Source organism: Bombina bombina, chromosome 7, assembly GCF_027579735.1.
Source record: "Bombina bombina isolate aBomBom1 chromosome 7, aBomBom1.pri, whole genome shotgun sequence".
NCBI lineage: Eukaryota > Metazoa > Chordata > Amphibia > Anura > Bombinatoridae > Bombina > Bombina bombina.
Window position 1 is genome coordinate 257486784 of NC_069505.1, and position 21009 is coordinate 257507792.

The following is a 21009-nucleotide window of genomic DNA, read 5'->3' on the forward strand; positions in this document are numbered from 1 at the left end:
GTACCAAGATATCGTCCAAATAAGGAAACACCGCAATACCCCGCTCTCTGATTACAGAGAGTAGGGCACCGAGAACCTTTGAAAAGATCCTTGGAGCTGTTGCTAGGCCAAAAGGAAGAGCAACAAATTGGTAATGCTTGTCTAGAAAAGAGAATCTCAGGAACTGATAGTGATCTGGATGAATCGGAATATGAAGATATGCATCCTGTAAGTCTATTGTGGACATATAATGCCCTTGCTGAACAAAAGGCAGAATAGTCCTTATAGTCACCATCTTGAATGTTGGTATTCTTACATAACGATTCAAAATTTTTAGATCCAGAACTGGTCTGAAAGAATTCTCCTTCTTTGGAACAATGAACAGATTTGAATAAAACCCCAGACCCCGTTCATGAAAAGGAACTGGCACAATTACCCCAGATAACTCCAGGTCTGAAACACACTTCAGGAAAGCCTGAGCCTTTACTGGGTTCACTGGAATGCGTGAGAGAAACTTCTCACAGGCGGTCTTACTTTGAAACCTATTCGGTACCCTTGAGAAACAATGTTCTGAATCCAATGATTTTGGATTGAATTGATCCAAACATCCTTGTAAAATCTTAGTCTGCCCCCTACTAGCTGTGCTGGAATGAGGGCCGCACCTTCATGCAGACCTGGGGGCTGATTTTGATTTTTTAAATGGCTTGGATTTATTCCAGACTGGAGAAGGCTTCCAATTGGAAACTGTTGTCTTAGGGGAAGGATCAGGTTTTTGTTCCTTATTCTGACGAAAGAAACGAAAACGTTTAGCAGCCCTAAATTTACCCTTAGATTTTTTATCCTGAGGCAAAAAAGCTCCCTTCCCCCCAGTGACAGTTGAAATAATAGAATCCAACTGAGAACCAAATAATTTATTACCTTGGAAAGAAAGAGATAGCAATGTTGATTTAGAAGTCATATCAGCATTCCAAGATTTAAGCCATAAAGCTCTTCTAGCTAAAATAGCTAAAGACATATATCTGACATTGATTCTAATGATATCAAAAATGGCATCACAAATGAAATTATTAACATGTTGAATTAGCTTAACAATGCTATGCACATTATGATCTGGTACTTGTTGCGCTAAAGATTCCAACCAAAAAGTTGAAGCAGCAGCAAAATCAGCCAAAGAAATAGCAGGCCTAAGAAGATGACCTGAACATAAATAAGCCTTCCTTAGATAAGATTCAAGCTTCCTATCTAAAGGATCTTTAAAAGAAGTACTATCTGCCATAGGAATAGTAGTACGCTTTGCAAGAGTAGAGATGGCCCCATCAACTTTGGGGATTTTTTCCCAAAACTTCAATCTATCAGTCGGCAAAGGATACAGTTTCCTAAACCTTGAAGAAGGAGTAAATGAAGTACCCAGACTATTCCATTCCCTAGAAATTACATCTGAAATAGCATCAGGAACTGGAAAAACCTCTGGAATAACTACATGAGGTTTAAAAACCGAATGTAAACGTTTACTGGTTTTAATATCAAGAGGACTAGTTTCCTCCATATCTAATGCAATCAACACCTCCTTTAATAAGCAATGAATATACTCCCCTGGAGAAAATTCCATTTTAAATCTAATAAACATAATCTATTCCTTTTCTACAGAGCAAAGAACAAGCCCTCTATAGACACTGTATCTTTATACAGTATTGTCACTCTGTGTATTACATGACTTTATTCCCTACAGACAACCTATGAATATGTATATTCCTTTATACAGTATTGTCACTCTGTGTATTTACATGACTTTATTCTCTACAGACAACCTATGGATATTTATATGTCTTTATACAGTATTGTCACTCTGTGTATTACATGACTTTATTCCCTACAGACAACCTATGGATATTTATGTCTTTATACAGTATTGTGCCACCTCTAGCTGCTACAGTGTATCAGTCGGTAGCATATCTGTGTATTACATCATTTTATTCCCTATACAGTATTGTGCCACCTCTAGCTGCTACAGTGTATCAGTAAGCAGCATATCTGTGTATTACATGATTTTATTCCCTATACAGTATTGTGCCACCTCTAGCTGCTAATATTGCCCCTTTAGCGCACTCCCCTCCCTTATATAAATAATAATGTCCCTTTAGCTCACTCCCCTCTCTTATATAAATAATAATGTCCCTTTAGCTCACTCCCCTCCCTTATATAAATGATAATGTCCCTTTAGCTCACTCCCCTCCCTTATATAAATAATAATGTCCCTTTAGCGCACACTCCCCTCCCTTATATAAATGATAATGTCCCTTTAGCTCACTTCCATCCCTTATATAAATAATAATGTCCCTTTAGCTCACTCCCCTCCCTTATATAAATAATATTGTCCCTTTAGCTCACTCCCCTCCCTTATATAAATAATAATGTCCCTTTAGCGCACTCCCCTACCTTATATAAATGATAATGTCCCTTTAGCACACTCCCCTCCCTTATATAAATAATAATGTCCCTTTAGCGCACTCCCCTCCCTTATATAAATTATAATGACCCTTTAGCTCACTCCCCTCCCTTATATAAATGATAATGTCCCTTTAGCGCACTCCCCTCCCTTATATAAATAATAATGTTCCTTTAGCTCCCTCCCCTCCCTTATATAAATAATAATGTCCCTTTAGATCACTCCCCTCCCTTATATAAATGATAATGTCCCTTTAGCTCACTCCCCTCCCTTATATAAATAATAATGTCCCTTTAGTGCACTCCCCTCCCTTATATAAATGATAATGTCCCTTTAGCGCACTCCCCTCCCTTATATAAATGATAATGTCCCTTTAGCGCACTCCCCTCCCTTATATAAATGATAATGTCCCTTTAGCGCACTCCCCTCCCTTATATAAATGATAATGTCCCTTTAGCTCACTCCCTTCCCTTATATAAATAATGTCCCTTTAGCGCACTCCCCTCCCTTATATAAATGATTATGTCCCTTTAGCGCACTCCCCTCCCTTATATAAATAATAATGTCCCTCTTGCTCACTCTCCTTCCTTATATAAATAATGTCCCTTTAGCTCACTCCTCTCCCTTATATAAATGATAATGTCCCTTTAGATCACTCCCCTCCCTTATATAAATGATAATGTCCCTTTAGCTCACTCCCCTCCCTTATATAAATGATAATGTCCCTTTAGTGCACTCCCCTCCCTTATATAAATAATGTCCCTTTAGCGCACTCCCCTCCCTTATATAAATGATAATGTCCCTTTAGCACACTCCCCTCCCTTATATAAATAATAATGTCCCTTTAGCGCACTCCCCTCCCTTATATAAATTATAATGACCCTTTAGCTCACTCCCCTCCCTTATATAAATGATAATGTCCCTTTAGCGCACTCCCCTCCCTTATATAAATAATAATGTTCCTTTAGCTCACTCCCCTCCCTTATATAAATAATAATGTCCCTTTAGATCACTCCCCTCCCTTATATAAATGATAATGTCCCTTTAGCTCACTCCCCTCCCTTATATAAATAATAATGTCCCTTTAGTGCACTCCCCTCCCTTATATAAATGATAATGTCCCTTTAGCGCACTCCCCTCCCTTATATAAATGATAATGTCCCTTTAGCGCACTCCCCTCCCTTATATAAATGATAATGTCCCTTTAGCGCACTCCCCTCCCTTATATAAATGATAATGTCCCTTTAGCTCACTCCCTTCCCTTATATAAATAATGTCCCTTTAGCGCACTCCCCTCCCTTATATAAATGATTATGTCCCTTTAGCGCACTCCCCTCCCTTATATAAATAATAATGTCCCTCTTGCTCACTCTCCTTCCTTATATAAATAATGTCCCTTTAGCTCACTCCTCTCCCTTATATAAATGATAATGTCCCTTTAGATCACTCCCCTCCCTTATATAAATGATAATGTCCCTTTAGCTCACTCCCCTCCCTTATATAAATTATAATGTCCCTTTAGCGCACTCCCCTCCCTTATATAAATTATAATGTCCCTTTAGCGCACTCCCCTCCCTTATATAAATGATAATGTCCCTTTAGCGCACTCCCCTCCCTTATATAAATGATAATGTCCCTTTAGCTCACTCCCCTCCCTTATATAAATGATAATGTTCCTTTAGTGCACTCCCCTCCCTTATATAAATAATGTCCCTTTAGCGCACCCCCCTCCCTTATATAAATTATAATGTCCCTTTAGCGCACTCCCCTCCCTTATATAAATGATATAATGTCCCTTTAGCGCACTCCCCTCCCTTATATAAATGATATAATGTCCCTTTAGCGCACTCCCCTCCCTTATATAAATGATAATGTCCCTTTAGCGCACTCCCCTCCCTTATATAAATGATAATGTCCCTTTAGCTCACTCCCTTCCCTTATATAAATAATGTCCCTTTAGCGCACTCCCCTCCCTTATATAAATTATAATGTCCCTTTAGCGCACTCCCCTCCCTTATATAAATAATATTGTCCCTTTAGCTCACTCCCCTCCCTTATATAAATAATAATGTCCCTTTAGCGCACTCCCCTACCTTATATAAATGATAATGTCCCTTTAGCACACTCCCCTCCCTTATATAAATAATAATGTCCCTTTAGCGCACTCCCCTCCCTTATATAAATTATAATGACCCTTTAGCTCACTCCCCTCCCTTATATAAATGATAATGTCCCTTTAGCGCACTCCCCTCCCTTATATAAATAATAATGTTCCTTTAGCTCCCTCCCCTCCCTTATATAAATAATAATGTCCCTTTAGATCACTCCCCTCCCTTATATAAATGATAATGTCCCTTTAGCTCACTCCCCTCCCTTATATAAATAATAATGTCCCTTTAGTGCACTCCCCTCCCTTATATAAATGATAATGTCCCTTTAGCGCACTCCCCTCCCTTATATAAATGATAATGTCCCTTTAGCGCACTCCCCTCCCTTATATAAATGATAATGTCCCTTTAGCGCACTCCCCTCCCTTATATAAATGATAATGTCCCTTTAGCTCACTCCCTTCCCTTATATAAATAATGTCCCTTTAGCGCACTCCCCTCCCTTATATAAATGATTATGTCCCTTTAGCGCACTCCCCTCCCTTATATAAATAATAATGTCCCTCTTGCTCACTCTCCTTCCTTATATAAATAATGTCCCTTTAGCTCACTCCTCTCCCTTATATAAATGATAATGTCCCTTTAGATCACTCCCCTCCCTTATATAAATGATAATGTCCCTTTAGCTCACTCCCCTCCCTTATATAAATGATAATGTCCCTTTAGTGCACTCCCCTCCCTTATATAAATAATGTCCCTTTAGCGCACTCCCCTCCCTTATATAAATGATAATGTCCCTTTAGCACACTCCCCTCCCTTATATAAATAATAATGTCCCTTTAGCGCACTCCCCTCCCTTATATAAATTATAATGACCCTTTAGCTCACTCCCCTCCCTTATATAAATGATAATGTCCCTTTAGCGCACTCCCCTCCCTTATATAAATAATAATGTTCCTTTAGCTCCCTCCCCTCCCTTATATAAATAATAATGTCCCTTTAGATCACTCCCCTCCCTTATATAAATGATAATGTCCCTTTAGCTCACTCCCCTCCCTTATATAAATAATAATGTCCCTTTAGTGCACTCCCCTCCCTTATATAAATGATAATGTCCCTTTAGCGCACTCCCCTCCCTTATATAAATGATAATGTCCCTTTAGCGCACTCCCCTCCCTTATATAAATGATAATGTCCCTTTAGCGCACTCCCCTCCCTTATATAAATGATAATGTCCCTTTAGCTCACTCCCTTCCCTTATATAAATAATGTCCCTTTAGCGCACTCCCCTCCCTTATATAAATGATTATGTCCCTTTAGCGCACTCCCCTCCCTTATATAAATAATAATGTCCCTCTTGCTCACTCTCCTTCCTTATATAAATAATGTCCCTTTAGCTCACTCCTCTCCCTTATATAAATGATAATGTCCCTTTAGATCACTCCCCTCCCTTATATAAATGATAATGTCCCTTTAGCTCACTCCCCTCCCTTATATAAATTATAATGTCCCTTTAGCGCACTCCCCTCCCTTATATAAATTATAATGTCCCTTTAGCGCACTCCCCTCCCTTATATAAATGATAATGTCCCTTTAGCGCACTCCCCTCCCTTATATAAATGATAATGTCCCTTTAGCTCACTCCCCTCCCTTATATAAATGATAATGTTCCTTTAGTGCACTCCCCTCCCTTATATAAATAATGTCCCTTTAGCGCACCCCCCTCCCTTATATAAATTATAATGTCCCTTTAGCGCACTCCCCTCCCTTATATAAATGATATAATGTCCCTTTAGCGCACTCCCCTCCCTTATATAAATGATATAATGTCCCTTTAGCGCACTCCCCTCCCTTATATAAATGATAATGTCCCTTTAGCGCACTCCCCTCCCTTATATAAATGATAATGTCCCTTTAGCTCACTCCCTTCCCTTATATAAATAATGTCCCTTTAGCGCACTCCCCTCCCTTATATAAATTATAATGTCCCTTTAGCGCACTCCCCTCCCTTATATAAATGATAATGTCCCTTTAGCGCTCTCCCTTCCCTTATATAAATGATAATGTCCCTTTAGCGCACTCCCCTCCCTTATATAAATGATAATGTCCCTTTAGCGCACTCCCCTCCCTTATATAAATGATAATTTCCCTTTAGCTCACTTCCCTCCCTTATATAAATGACAATGTTCCTTTAGCTCAATCCCCTCCCTTATAGAAATAACAATGTCCCTCTTGCTCACTCTCATCCCTTATAGAAATAACAACAATGTCCCTTTAGCTCACTCCCCTCCCTTATATAAATATTAACAGAGACAAAGAGACGTGTTGACCGTAAAAAAGATGGCGTTTGTAAAGTTCAGGATGACGCTACTGTTTCAACCAATGAAAGTAAAGCGAGTCAGCGATCCATCAACGCAAGCTACTGAGCAGAACGGAAATGTCGTCAGTGATATCAGGTGATCAAAGGTCGGATGGGCTCCATTTTAGAAGAGGGCAAAGCTATAAACGACTAAAACTACAACTGCAAATTGCAGCTGACAGACGGAGCTCGGTACGTGTAGCAGCCTCGGAGACTTCACGTTTGCGGTACCATCGTTAGTGTTAGAGTTTGCTGACGTTAGTGATACACAGCAAACCGCCTTCGACTGCCCGATCCAAAGATGGCGGTAGCTGTGTGTCTCAGATAGGAGTGTCGTGGCAGGAAGCGGAAGTAGCTGAGCTCGCTCTTTCCGGTTACTGACGTGTGTGTGTGCGGCGGCCCGGACGGTGACGTGTCGGGAGCTTCTTCACCTCAGCGAGCGGCGGCTGCGAGTCATTCACAGAAGAGAGAGCGGCGAGAGCGAGACATCCGGCCCCGAGCTCCCAGCACCTGCACCGCCGCCCCCCCGACACCATTCTCACAGACTGCCACCACCATGGGAAGTGAGTATCTGCGGGACCGGGCACATAGAGGCAACTTACCCCGGGCTGAGGGGGTCACGTATAAGAGATAGCAGTGATCACCTCTGTATAATTATTTTACACAATTACAGTTTTAGTTAAAATCCTAATTATTCCGAGACTGACAGCACAAGCGTGTTTATGTGCAACTGCCCCCTGGAGAAAATTCCATTTTAAATCAAATAAATATAATCTATTCCTTTTCTACAGAGCAAAGAACAAGCCATCTATATACACTGTATCTTTATACAGTATTGTCACTCTGTGTGTATTACATGACTTTATTCCCTACAGACAACCTATGTATATGTCTTTATACAGTATTGTCACTCTGTGTATTACATGACTTTATTCCCTACAGACAACCTATGGATATTTATATGTCTTTATACAGTATTGTGCCACCTCTAGCTGCTACAGTGTATCAGTCAGCAGCATATCTGTGTATTGCATGATTTTATTCCATATACAGTATTGTGCCACCTCTAGCTGCTACAGTGTATCAGTCAGCAGCATTTCTGTGTATTACATGATTTTATTCCATATACAGTATTGTGCCACCTCTAGCTGCTACAGTGTATCAGTCAGCAGCATATCTGTGTATTACATGATTTTATTCCTTATACAGTATTGTGCCACTTATAAGTACTACATTGTTGCAGTCAGCAGCATATCTGTGTATTACATGATTTTATTCCTTGCAGACCATATGTATTTGTTTTGTAATAAGCCACCTAAGGTCACACATTACACCCACTCACCATGGAAGCAGCACATACTGTATATGTCAGTATACACATACTTGTGTCTGGTCCCTCCATATTGTGACTTCACATTTGTTTGTATAGTTACAATACAAAACAGATGGCACTTACATTTACACCATAAAGTAAGGATTTGTGTTAATGGATGAGGCTACAAAGTCCACATTGTATATAATATTTTCTGCTTACCCTTTTTTGTTGTATACAACAGAGCAGAAGCACAGCAACTTTTATAAAAAAAAAAATGCCAATTTGCTACAGAGACTATGGGAATCAACACTTTCTTGTCAGTATGTGTTTATTTGTAGGGCTTAGAACATTAATGGGAGATGATACACAACATTTTTAACTGTACCGGCTTAATCTTACAAAATGTTTGCTGTCTTGATTAAAACCAACTTTTTATGTGAGGTGTACCTAACAGCCAATGAGCACTGGACTTCCAGAAACCATGCACTTCCTCTTGGTGTGACATTCAATTTAAACAAATATTTCATAACTCTTTTCACTCAATTTTTAAACTTTAAATTTAATTTCAGCTGTCTGAACAGATCCAAGGGGCAAAACACACGTGGGAGTAAACTGAACAAATCACACTAGTTGAACATTTGTTAAACATTGTTTTCTACCTTTGGTGTTTACTAATAATATCATAAGTATTGTCATGCACTGTTACAGGTGTATTAAAGGGACATGATACCCAAATGTTTAAACACTTTAAAGTGATGCAGCATAGCTGTATAAAGCTGACAAGAAAATATCACCTGAACATCTCTATGTAAAAAACTAAGATATTTTACCTCACTTTCCTAAGTATTTACACCCACTATAAAGAGACCTTAAGCAGCCAATCAGGATGCTAGTCCCAGGACTTGCAAGAGTGTGTATCTGGCATGTGCAGGCGCAGACATGTTATTTTCCTATTCAGTCTAAGGAAGTTTACTTTCAAATCTCATGAGATAACTGTTCATGACATCAGCACTGCTGATGCTGTTTGGATATTGTTGTTGGGGTTTGGTGTTTATTTTTTTTGGGGGGGTTCCAACTTGCAGCTGGACAACAGCTGAAGTATAACTGTTGAGCTGAAAACAAATTGTATCTAAGCCTCTGCAGACTGTCCCCTTATTTTAGTCAATCAGTGCTGACTCATAACATTGTGCTCACTCCTGTGGAGTTATTTATCTAGATGACACATGAACCTAGCACCGTCTAGCTGTGAAACTGTCAGAATGCACTGAGATAAGAGACGGACTTGAACGGCTTAGAACTTAACATATGAGCCTACCTATGTTTCTTTCAACAAAGAATAAAAAGTAAACAAAGCACATTTGATAATAAAAGTGAATTGGAAAGCTGTTTAAAATTGCATGTCCTATCTGAATCATGAAAGATTAACTTTGACTAGACTGGCCCATTAAGTTTACCAGTGTTAATGACAAATAGTTTTATATATACGTATAAATAAGTTATATCTTGCACTATATTTTATCCTGTGCAGCAGTACTGTTTATACCTGCTAGGCAATGTAACTATATGCCTGAACTTGTTTTTGGCTAAGGTACAGGCAAGAGATGAGCACTGATATCTCGGTAGCACAAATTGCTTTATATAAAAAAAAAATGGGACTTATACACTTACAATGTCATAGTATTCCATTTATTAAATGAGAGCCGCATTTACATGACAAACTTTTTTTTTTACCTTAGAATGTTAAAGGGCCATGATACCCAAATGTTTACTTGAAAGGATGCAGCATAGCTGTAAAAAGCTGACTAGAAAATATCAGCTGAACATCTCTATGTAAAAAAGAAAGATATTTACCTCAAAAGTTCCTCAGTAGCCACATCCAATTGTAAAGGATTTCTAAGCAGCAAATCAGTATGTCTGTCCCGGGACAGCTAAGGGAGTGAGCTTCGTGAACACTCATCTTATTTCCCTATTTAGTTTAAGGAAGTTTACTATGAAATCTCAGGAGATCACAGTAAAAGAGTTCATGACCTCAACACTGTTGATGCTGATTGGCTGACGTTCATTTCTTCATTTTAAAAAAAAAATAAAAATTTTTTTACCTGCAGCTGGGCAGCAGCTGAGTAACTTTTTTACACAGCACTTACTCTGGTGAGCTGAGGAGATTGTTTGGTAAAATATCTTCCTTTTTTACATAGAGATGCTCAGGTGATATTTTCCTGTCAGCTTTTTACAGTTATACTGCATCAGTTTCAAGTGATTTAGCATACAAGTATTATGTCCCTTTAAGTAAAAATTAGTTTACCTTTAAGTTGAAATGAATACTGCAGGAGCATGATATATATATTTTTTCTTTACAAACAGAAAAACTGAGATACATCTTGAAATTCCCTCTTGTAAAACTCTCTCTCTCTGGGACACTGGATAAAAAAACACAATACAGCTACTGAGAAAATCCAGTAGTTAGGTTGTCTTAGAAACTATTTCACTCATGGTAAATTGCTGAAATACTGGGGCAGATGTTTTCACTCATTATATTCTGTACATGGACATTACTATTACAAGAGCGCTTTAGTTGTGTGAGATGAATAAAAAAGGATCTGAAATAAGTATTTCAGTCTAAAATCTCTGCTGTTACTTGTTGTGCCGTTATGCTAATCCATATTTCTTTTTTTTTTTTACAGTCAAATTTCTTGAAGTAATAAAACCCTTCTGTGCAATATTGCCAGAAATTCAAAAGCCAGAAAGAAAGGTATGTTGCACCAACTTAATACATCCGTAGAGATTTAGTATAAACTGTATGCACCTAGTGAGATATTTGTAAAATGGCAACTACAGTGACAACTGTACTAACCTTTTTAATGAGCAGATGGGATTAATTGTTTTTTTTTTTTCTCCAAAGATTCAATTCAAAGAAAAAGTATTATGGACTGCGATCACTCTGTTTATCTTTTTAGTATGTTGCCAGGTGAGTGTACTACATTCTAGTGCTTTTTATGTCACAATGTTAAAGGGACGTTAAACAAATCTTTTATATATGCATAGTCTATATCGCTATTAATTACTGCATAATAAAATATCTGCATACAAAACAAAAGGTCTTTTAAAAGACACGTAGTTTAAAATGACATGCTTTGTGCAACTCGGTGTTTAACACCATCCCACTCCTTGGGAAGCAGTAAGCTTTGCTGTACACAAACTGAACACAGCCAGTGATTGGTGGGTTGCACAAATGCCATTGACTAGCACACAGACTATGTCTGCCTTGGACTAGCAGTTCTAAGCTGCTTCAAAACATGAATTTATCTATGGTTTTAACCCCATTGCATTGTTTTCTAGTCCTGGTATGCATCGCTGGAAAGCTGGTTAATGACTTAACATACACACTTGAGCTCCTGCATTGATCAGCAGTTACTGTGTAGCACTTTGAGGAGTCATGTTGCTGAATACTGCAGTATGCAACTATGAACTCCAGGTTCTTTGACAGTTGTGCTACTAAAATCCCCAGATTGTGTAGTTAAACTTTTTATTGTACATTTTATATTTTGCTTACCCTTCCTCTAATAATGAACCGTTACATACAATAGAATTGCATAATAAAAAGACAAGGCTATAACACTTAATCTGAATTTCAAATAAGCAGCAGATTTTTTTTTTGTCATCAATTTTTCTCTCCCATTTTCCGGCCCCCTGTATCATGTGACAGACATCAGCCAATCGGAATACTATATGTATACCCTGTGAGCTTGTGCACATGCTCAGTATAATCTTGTTCACCAGAAAATGTGAATTTTAAAAAGACTGCAAAATGTGATAATGGCAGTAAATTGGAAAGTCTCTCAAAACTGCTGCTGTATCTGAATCGTAAGCGTTTATTTTCACTTGAGTGTCCCTTAAACATTTTATAGGGAATTATATTTGGTTCACGTTACCTTTTATGAACTTGATAGAGCACCGCACTGTAACGCAAGTTAAAAGGATAGGAAAATCAAAATTAAACTTGCATGATTCAGACAGCATGTCATTTTAAGACACCTTTTTTTTTTTTAATTCACTTCCATTTTCAAACGTGCTTCGTTTTCTTAGTATCCCTTGTTAAAAAATGAATACGCACATATCCTACACTAGTGGGAGCTAGCTGCCGATTGGTGCCTGCACACATTTGTCTCTTGTGATTGGCTAAATAGATATTTCCAGCTTCCTGTCAGTAGTGCAATGCTGTCTCTTCAGCAATGGATAACAAGAGAATGAAGAAAATGTGATAATAGAATTAAATTGGAAAGTTGTTTAAAATTGTATTTTCTATCTGAATCATAAAAGAGAATTTTGGGGTTTACTATCCCTTTAAAGTGAATGTCAAGTTTGATGAATCAGTGCCCGTTTTTTTAAAAACCCTATAAAAACAAGGGCACTTTCATTCATCAAACTTTACATTTCACTTGTTTTGTTAAAATACCTTTTAATCTTGAAAGCTGCTCCAGAGCTTCCCCCGCCTGTCGCAAGCCTCTTCATATGTCAAAAATGACGAATCTGTCTTCCACCAATCATGGTGTTGCCTCAGGCAATGATTCCCATGGGGGGGAAGCCGTGATTGGAGGATGCCCTAGTCGTTATTGCTGACGTATGAAGTGACGAGCGGCAGGAGGGGGAATCGCTGGAGCGACTTTCAAGGTTAAAAAGGTAATTGTATTAACAAAACAAGTGAAATGTAAAGTTTAATGAATGAAAGTGCCCCTGTTTTTAATAAAAAAATTTAATAACCGGGCACTGATTCATCAAACTTTACATTCACTTTAAGTGTCTTTTGGCTGCCATTTAGGTTTTTATAGGTCTGTCTAGTTCTGATCTGTGCTGTAAGAATTAGTTCATTAAAAACTTGCAAAACAAAAACACTGGGGAGGGGATTTCAAATCCTTAAAGGGACATGAAACCCCAAATTTTCTTTCATGATTAAGAGCATACGGTTTAATCCGCTTTTTAATTTACTTCTATTCTCATATTGGGTTAATTCTTTGTTGAAGGAGCAACAGAGCACTACTGGAAGCTAGCTGAAAACATCTGGTGAGCCAATGACAAGAGAAATATATGTTTAGCCACCAATCAGCACCTAGCTCCCAGTTATGCATTGCTGATGTTTTATTTATTTTTTTACCCCGAATACCAAGAAAAAGAAGCAAATTAGATAACAGGAGTGAACTGACAAGTTATTTAAAATGGTTTGCGCTATCTGAATCATGACAGAAAATATTTGGAGGTTTTATGTCCTTTTTAAGCTTCTGACATAGTGTGCAGATTTGATTTAATAATGCAAATTCTGATTTACTTAGTCTAAAGAGAATGCGTCTGCGTTGTGCCTCTGTGACATTCTACTTATGTTAACCTTATCCTGGCCATTCAGTGTGTGTGTATACAGTATCTCACAAAAGTCAGTACACCCCTCACATTTTTGTAAATATTTTATTATTTCTTTTTTATTTGACAACACTGAAGAAATGACACTTTGCTACAATGTAAAGTAGTGAGTGTACAGCCTGTATAACAGTGTAAAATTGCTGTCCCCTCAAAATAACTCAACACACAGCCATTAATGTCTAAACCATTGGCAACAAAAGTGAGTGGAAGTGGAAATGTCCAAATTGGGCCCAATTAGCCATTTTTCCCTGGTGTCATGTGACTCGTTAGTGTTACAAGGTCTCAGGTGTGAATGGGGAGCAGGTGTGAAATTTGGTGTTATCGCTCTCACACTCTCATACTGGTCACTGAAAGTTCAACATGGCACCTCCTGGCAAAGATCTGAGGATCTGAAAAAAAAGAATTGTTGCTCTATATAAAGATGGCCTAGGCTATAAGAAGATTTCCAAGTCCCTGAAACTGAGCTGCAGCATGGTGGGCAAGACCATACAGCGGTTTCACAGGACAGATTCCACTCAACAGGCCACGCCATGGTCGACCAAAGAAGTTGAGTGCACATGCTCAGCCTCATATCCAGAGGTTGTCTTTGCGAAATAGACGTATGAGTGCTGCCAGCATTGCTGCAGAGGTTGAAGGGGTGGGGGGTCAGCCTGTCAGTGCTCAGACCATACGCCACACACTGCATCAAATTGGTCTGCATGGCTGTCGTCCCAGAAGGAAGCCTCTTCTAAAGATGATGCACAAGAAAGCCTGCAAATAGTTTGCTAAGACAAGCAGATTAAGGACATGGATTACTGCAACCATGTCCTGAGACCAAGATAAACTTATTTGGTTCAGATGGTGTCAAGCGTGTGTGGCGGAATCTTACAAAGACTAGTGTGTCTTGCCTACAGTCAAGCATGGTGGTGGCAGTGTCATGATCTTGGCCTGCATGAGTACTGCCGGCACTGGGGAGCTACAGTTCATTGAGGGAACATGTACTGTGACATACTGAAGCAGAGCATGATCCCCCTCCCTTCGGAGACTGGGCCGCAGGGCAGTATTCCAACATAACGACCCCAAACACACTTCCAAGACAACCACTGCCTTGCTAAAGAAGCTGAGGGTAAAGGTGATGGACTGGCCAAGCATGTCTTCAGACTTGATCCCTATTGAGCATCTGTGGGGCTTTCTCAAATGGAAGGTGGGGGAGCGCAAGGTCTCCAACATCCACCAGTCCGTGATGTCGTCATGGAGGAGTGGAAAAGGACTCCAGTGGAAACCTGTGAAGCTCTGGTGAACTCCATGCCCAAGAGGGTTAATGCAGTGCTTTAGGCCCAATTTAGACATTTCCACTAGGCGTGTACTCACTTTTGTTGCCAACAGTTTAGACATTAATGGCTGTTTTTTTAGTTATTTTGAGGGGACAGCAAATTTAAACATGAAAAGATATATAGTATATTTTAAAAAATGCGAGGGATGTACTCACTGAGATACTGTGTGTGTATATGTGTATATATATATATATATATATATGTGTGTATATGTGTGTGTATATGTATGTGTATATGTGTATGTGTGTGTAAAATATATAATTTTCTCTATCTTCTGTTGTGAACAATAAGTACATGGTTTTTAGTCATGTTTCCTTCCACTTCTGCATTATATCCAGATTCCCCTGTTTGGTATCATGTCTTCAGACTCTGCAGATCCCTTCTATTGGATGAGAGTGATATTGGCGTCCAACAGAGGTAATCCTTTATTTGTGTTTTTCTCTTCATAAGATAAATGTATTTTTCTATTTTGCGCCCAGCTATCGGTATACGCAGGTTGCAGTATGTTTTTACTCTATAACTGTATTTGTAGGCGAAGCCTTTTGTAACAATGCTGATAGTGCTTAGAAGGGAATAATTTGCATGTTAAAATTGAATAAATATGTAGTTGATGGAAGTTACAACTTTAAAATTGCTTTATTATGACTACTTAATTGTTTCATTATTTGGCTGTTTGCATCTGTGATACTACATGGCCTCATAAACCCAGATGTCTGGGAGCCACTGGCCCCTTAAAATTAAGCCCTGGTTTAAATCCCCAAGACAGTCATGAGTACCCCTGCCAACTACCACAAGGTGCACCTTATCTCTCATGCATGGCCAAAGTTTATTTCCGGTCTCTAAATTTATGGGTTGGCTCTTTGATTTTGTACAAATTTGAAATAATTCCTATTTGTGTGGGCTGTGCAGGTAGCTGTGATAACTTTCCTATATACGTGCTGTGTAAGCGTCTGTAATAACTCTGTTTATGTGTTGTGCAGGAACACTGATGGAACTCGGTATCTCTCCTATTGTTACCTCCGGTCTTATCATGCAGCTGCTGGCTGGTGCCAAGATTATCGAGGTTGGAGACACCCCTAAAGACAGGGCGCTGTTCAATGGAGCCCAAAAGTGTAAGTCGGTCTTTAGTGTCCTATAAAACCTTTTTTTGTATCCCTAGCTCAGGTCCTGGCAATTTTCATTTGTCTCATGCCCCCTGACCCTAACGCATCCTGTTATCCTCTCTCCCCAGTGTTTGGTATGATTATCACCATCGGTCAAGCCATTGTGTATGTCATGACTGGGATGTATGGAGACCCCTCTGAGATGGGAGCTGGAATCTGCCTCCTTATCACTATTCAGGTAATAAAACAATTATATTCAGTTGACCTTTTCCTATTTTTAATCTATATGACCCTTGTTCTGGGCAGCATCTTGCAGCTGGGAGACACCAATCTTACCAAGCTGAGCAGTGTTTGGCAAGGCGTTTACCTTTTTGTTTGTTTTTTCTTCAGCTTTTCGTTGCTGGGTTGATCGTCCTTCTCCTTGATGAACTGCTGCAGAAAGGCTATGGTCTGGGCTCCGGTATCTCCCTCTTTATTGCTACCAACATCTGTGAGACCATTGTGTGGAAAGCGTTTAGCCCAACCACGGTTAACACTGGCAGAGGTGGGATTGCATTGCTTTAGTTAAGAGGTCAAATACTACTCTGTTTCGTCCATCTGCTGTGGTTCAGAAGCACAAATTCTAATTGTGACCTGTTACTTCTCTAGGCACTGAGTTTGAGGGAGCCATTATTGCCCTGTTTCATCTGCTCGCCACTCGTACAGATAAAGTGCGTGCTCTCCGTGAGGCCTTCTACCGCCAGAACCTGCCCAACCTCATGAACCTTATTGCAACAATCTTCGTCTTTGCTGTTGTTATATACTTCCAGGTACATCACAAAATCTCAACCTCTGTACAGATTTTCTTTTCTTTCTAAGATGTAGTGTCTCCCTAATCACCTGATATCCCATTTAATTTTATATTTCCCCCCCCCCCCCCCCCCCCTTTCAGGGCTTCAGAGTGGATCTCCCCATCAAGTCTGCTCGGTATCGTGGTCAATATAACACTTACCCCATCAAACTCTTCTACACGTCAAACATCCCGATCATCCTGCAGTCTGCTCTCGTCTCCAATCTTTACGTTATCTCCCAAATGCTGTCTGCCCGCTTCAGTGGTAACCTGCTGGTGAATCTCCTGGGCACCTGGTCTGTGAGTATCTGTCTGATATAGTAATACATCTGATTCTGCTTAGTAGGGTCCTTAAAGGGACACAGCCCACGTTGTTTTTTTTTTTTTATGATTTAGGAAGGAGATGCAGTTTACTTCTATTACCAAATTTGCTTCATTCTCTTGTTATCCTTTTGTTGAAAAGCATACCTAGGTAGACTAAGAAGCAGCAATGCACTACTGGGAGTTAGCGGCTGATTGTGGCTGCACATACACGCATCTCATTGGCTAATCCAATCTGTTACGCTCGTTCCCAGCAGTGCATTGCCGACCCTTCAACTAACCATACCAAGAGAGAGAAGCAAGTTTAATAAAAGTGAATTGGAAAGTTTTATTTAAAATTGTATGCTCTATCTGAATCATGAGAGAGAAAATATTTGGGTTCTGTGTCCCTTTTTAAAGGTCTTCAAAGTGCTGCTAATTGCATAAACTAGATATTTTATTTACAGCATTTGAGACCCGAGTGCTTATTGTATAGATATGCAGCTGTTGGATCTAGGTGTGAAGCTATCATTTTTTTATTTATTTTTTTAACAAAAGGACACGTCTACCGGAGGCCCTGCGCGTGCTTACCCTGTTGGTGGGCTGTGCTATTATCTATCACCGCCTGAGTCCTTTGGTTCGGTGCTAGACGATCCGGTACATGCAGTGATTTACATAGTCTTCATGCTGGGTTCCTGCGCCTTTTTCTCCAAGACATGGATAGAGGTGTCTGGCTCCTCCGCTAAGGACGTAAGTCTTTCATTTTTCAGTTGTAACTGTACTTGGAGTACTGCAGAAAGATCATATTACTAAAGGTTTCCTTTGTTTGTAGGTTGCAAAGCAGCTGAAGGAGCAGCAGATGGTTATGAGAGGACACAGGGAGACATCTATGGTCCATGAACTAAACAGGTATGGAGGGGACTTAGCAATGCCCTTTACCCTCTGGCTTAGACATGATGCCCTGTCAGTAACATAGTAATGAAGCGTGTGTTGGAGATGCTATTGGCTACGATTTCTGCTTTTTGTGCCTGTGCTGGGGGTTTGGTATTTCTTTTTCAGCCACTAGCAAGTCACAGGGGATTTGGTAAAATAAAGTAGCATTTTCTACAAATCAAGGTAATAGGTTTAGTTGTTGGCTGCCCATATAGGTCTAACACATATTTGAATTCATAGTCTTGGATCTTCTTGCCTAAAATACAACATGGTTGCTCTCAAAACACCAAACCTTGATATTTAGGGGAGTAGTCATTTGATTTAGATACAATTCTCTTGTTCTATGTCTAGAATAAAGCAATACAAATGAATGCTGGTAAGGTTATATTACTGGGTCATTTTTAATGTTTTGTATAAACGCATCATTTCTTTCTTAAGACATTAGTCATAAATCGCCAGTATTTTTACTGTAATACTGTGATTTTAAATTAAACTAAGAAAAGAAATTGTAAACAATTTTCCAATTTTACTTTAATCAAATTAATTTCCTTCTCTTGGTATTTGGAAAGCATACCTAGGTAGGCTCAGGAGCAGTAATGCAGGACTGGAAGCTAGCTGGTTGGTGGCTGCACTTATATACCTCCTTGTCACTGATGCACCAGCTAGCTCAGTAGTGCACTGCTGCACTTTTAACAAAGGATACCAAGAGAATGAAACAAATTTGATAGGATTAAATTGTTTAAATTTGTATGCTTGCTGAATCATGAAAAGAAGTTTGTTTTATGTCCCTTTTAACATACATGCCAAACTTGCTGAATACAGTAATTTTTGTGTTTGCGGCATCTTATCTCTGAGGCCAATTTAGAGACAAAGTAGCAAGGTTAGACTTGTGGGTTTATCGACTATTCTCTTCTCTTGCAGGTACATCCCTACAGCTGCTGCGTTCGGTGGGCTTTGCATCGGTGCACTCTCGGTTCTTGCAGACTTCCTCGGTGCTATTGGCTCTGGCACTGGAATCTTGCTGGCTGTCACCATTATATACCAATACTTTGAGATCTTCGTCAAGGAGCAGAGTGAGGTTGGCAGCATGGGTGCTCTGCTATTCTAACCCAACAGGAAGACCTCCCACTCACTTTGCTGTGAGTCTATTCATTGCGCAAATTGGAAAGGAAATTCTAATGTATTCCAGGAACTTCAGATAATGTTGGACGCGTCAGAGTTGGTAACATTTTTTTTGCCGACAATGTCCTCAAATATATATATATTTTTTATTTTAACCATATTTTGCCCATTTTATAAAATCTTGGACAATGTGTACATTTTTTCTTTTCTTTAGAAAATCTTTTTAATTTTTGTTAATGAGCATGTGGCATCTATTTAACTCTCCTGGTTGACAGCCTGTTTGGTTATGGTCACCGCATCTGCAAGAGGATGGTGCAGACCAATGGTTATTTTTGTTTTGTTTTTCAATAAAACCGTTAGAAAACCAATTCTGTCCTCGGCTCTTCCTGCATGCAAAGTTCACCTTATTTTTGTAACTTAAGTGAATACTTTTGTCTCCAGGAGTTGTACCTTGGTGAAAGCTCTGCAAGGAGAGAGGACGGCCCTTCATGTATATTCTGCACATTTCTTGGACTGAGCAGGGAATCCTTGCAAAATTGTTTATGGTGCCAGACTATGTACAGTAAATAACGTATAATGGCAGGAGACCCTTCTGGCTAAAGAGTCTGAATACTCCACACTTCAGATGTCACTGTAGCAGACACAATAAAATGTAAGCTTTTTGTGTGTTTTTTTTTTTTTTTTTTTTTCTGTTTTACAATGTGATATTTCTTACAGCCTGTATTATCTCTGAATATATTTCATCCAAAATATCAGCATTTTTGGTTTCTCCTAACTACTGTTACGCCAGCTTCCATATTAGAACTTGCAGCGTGTCTTAAAAAAAAAAGCAGAACCTTTTATTTTAAAATTACAACTCTGGCTCCAATTGGTTACATTGTGTTAATTAATTACTTTATGTAGCAATCCTCTTTACTCATGTTGAAGTCACAGCTGATGTAGCCAATCAGCTGGAAGAAGTTGACTTATAGGGTTTACCAAGCTGAATTACACTTTTTATGTGCTGCAGTTGGTGTGCAGTATGGCGTGCTGGTGTGGTGCTGTATGATGCCACAGGGCCGCAACAAAGCATACTCACTCTTTAATCATTTTCATACACTTGTTAGGATTACATTTATTTAATATTCCTTTATCCCATGATAGAAATCATGTTTGGGATCCTTTTTATTTATTTATTTAATAAAGAGACCAGCCAGTTGAGATTTAATTTCTTCCTTCTAGTTTGTTCTATCACCTCAATGTATCACTTGTTGCACTCTGGAACATATCAGAATTGTCTAGGTCAGCTGAGCCAATACTTCAAACCTTTACTCTTTAGTGAACAAAAAATCTCAGCAAGTTGCTTAACAGGATTTTATTTTGTCATTTGTTTCTAATAGAACTCTCTCTTCTGGCAAAAAGAAATGAGATTTGTAGATAAAGTATAAAAAGTAGAATTTGAGGAGGGTTGGATTTTGATGATGTAATTTCACAATAAGATGCCATGTATGTCACTGCCCCAATTTTAGTTTTCTGGGATCAAAAAAGTGAACTGACAAATCTGATGCAGTTGTACACTTTTTGAGTTTCTTTCTTTTGTATACAATTGTGTGTGTATTGCACAAAATAGTTTATAAAGGCGTGAGCCACTGCTGGACATGACATAGTTGTCCAAATAAATTGTCAGCAGAAAACAACCAGTGTTGCTTTTGAATCTATGTACAAACAGGTTGAATAATCGCATGCAACACGCTACCGTATTCTGCTGGCTCCCAAGCTTCACATTAACTGAGGAACCAGGCACTACCGTATTC

The 21009-nt window shown here is 39.1% G+C and overlaps 1 protein-coding gene across 1 annotated transcript; it reads left to right on the plus strand.

Annotated features, from left to right (window-relative positions):
* Positions 1 to 7260: 7260 nt before the first annotated feature.
* On the plus strand, positions 7261 to 19878 carry SEC61A1 (SEC61 translocon subunit alpha 1). The gene is made up of 12 exons (XM_053720713.1): positions 7261 to 7455; positions 10889 to 10956; positions 11107 to 11172; positions 15268 to 15346; positions 15910 to 16041; positions 16161 to 16270; positions 16423 to 16576; positions 16681 to 16841; positions 16964 to 17161; positions 17720 to 17911; positions 17994 to 18070; positions 19016 to 19878. The coding sequence occupies exons 1-12, from the start codon at positions 7449 to 7451 to the stop codon at positions 19200 to 19202; spliced, it is 1431 nt and encodes a 476-aa protein (XP_053576688.1). The 5' UTR covers positions 7261 to 7448; the 3' UTR covers positions 19203 to 19878.
* The last annotated feature ends 1131 nt before the right edge of the window (positions 19879 to 21009 follow it).

Coding starts and splice junctions, on each gene's coding strand:
- SEC61A1 (XM_053720713.1), top strand. Junction 16,842..16,963: donor CTGTTGTTATATACTTCCAG/GTACATCACAAA, acceptor CCCCCCTTTCAG/GGCTTCAGAGTGGATCTCCC. Junction 17,162..17,719: donor ATCTCCTGGGCACCTGGTCT/GTGAGTATCTGT, acceptor TTTTAACAAAAG/GACACGTCTACCGGAGGCCC.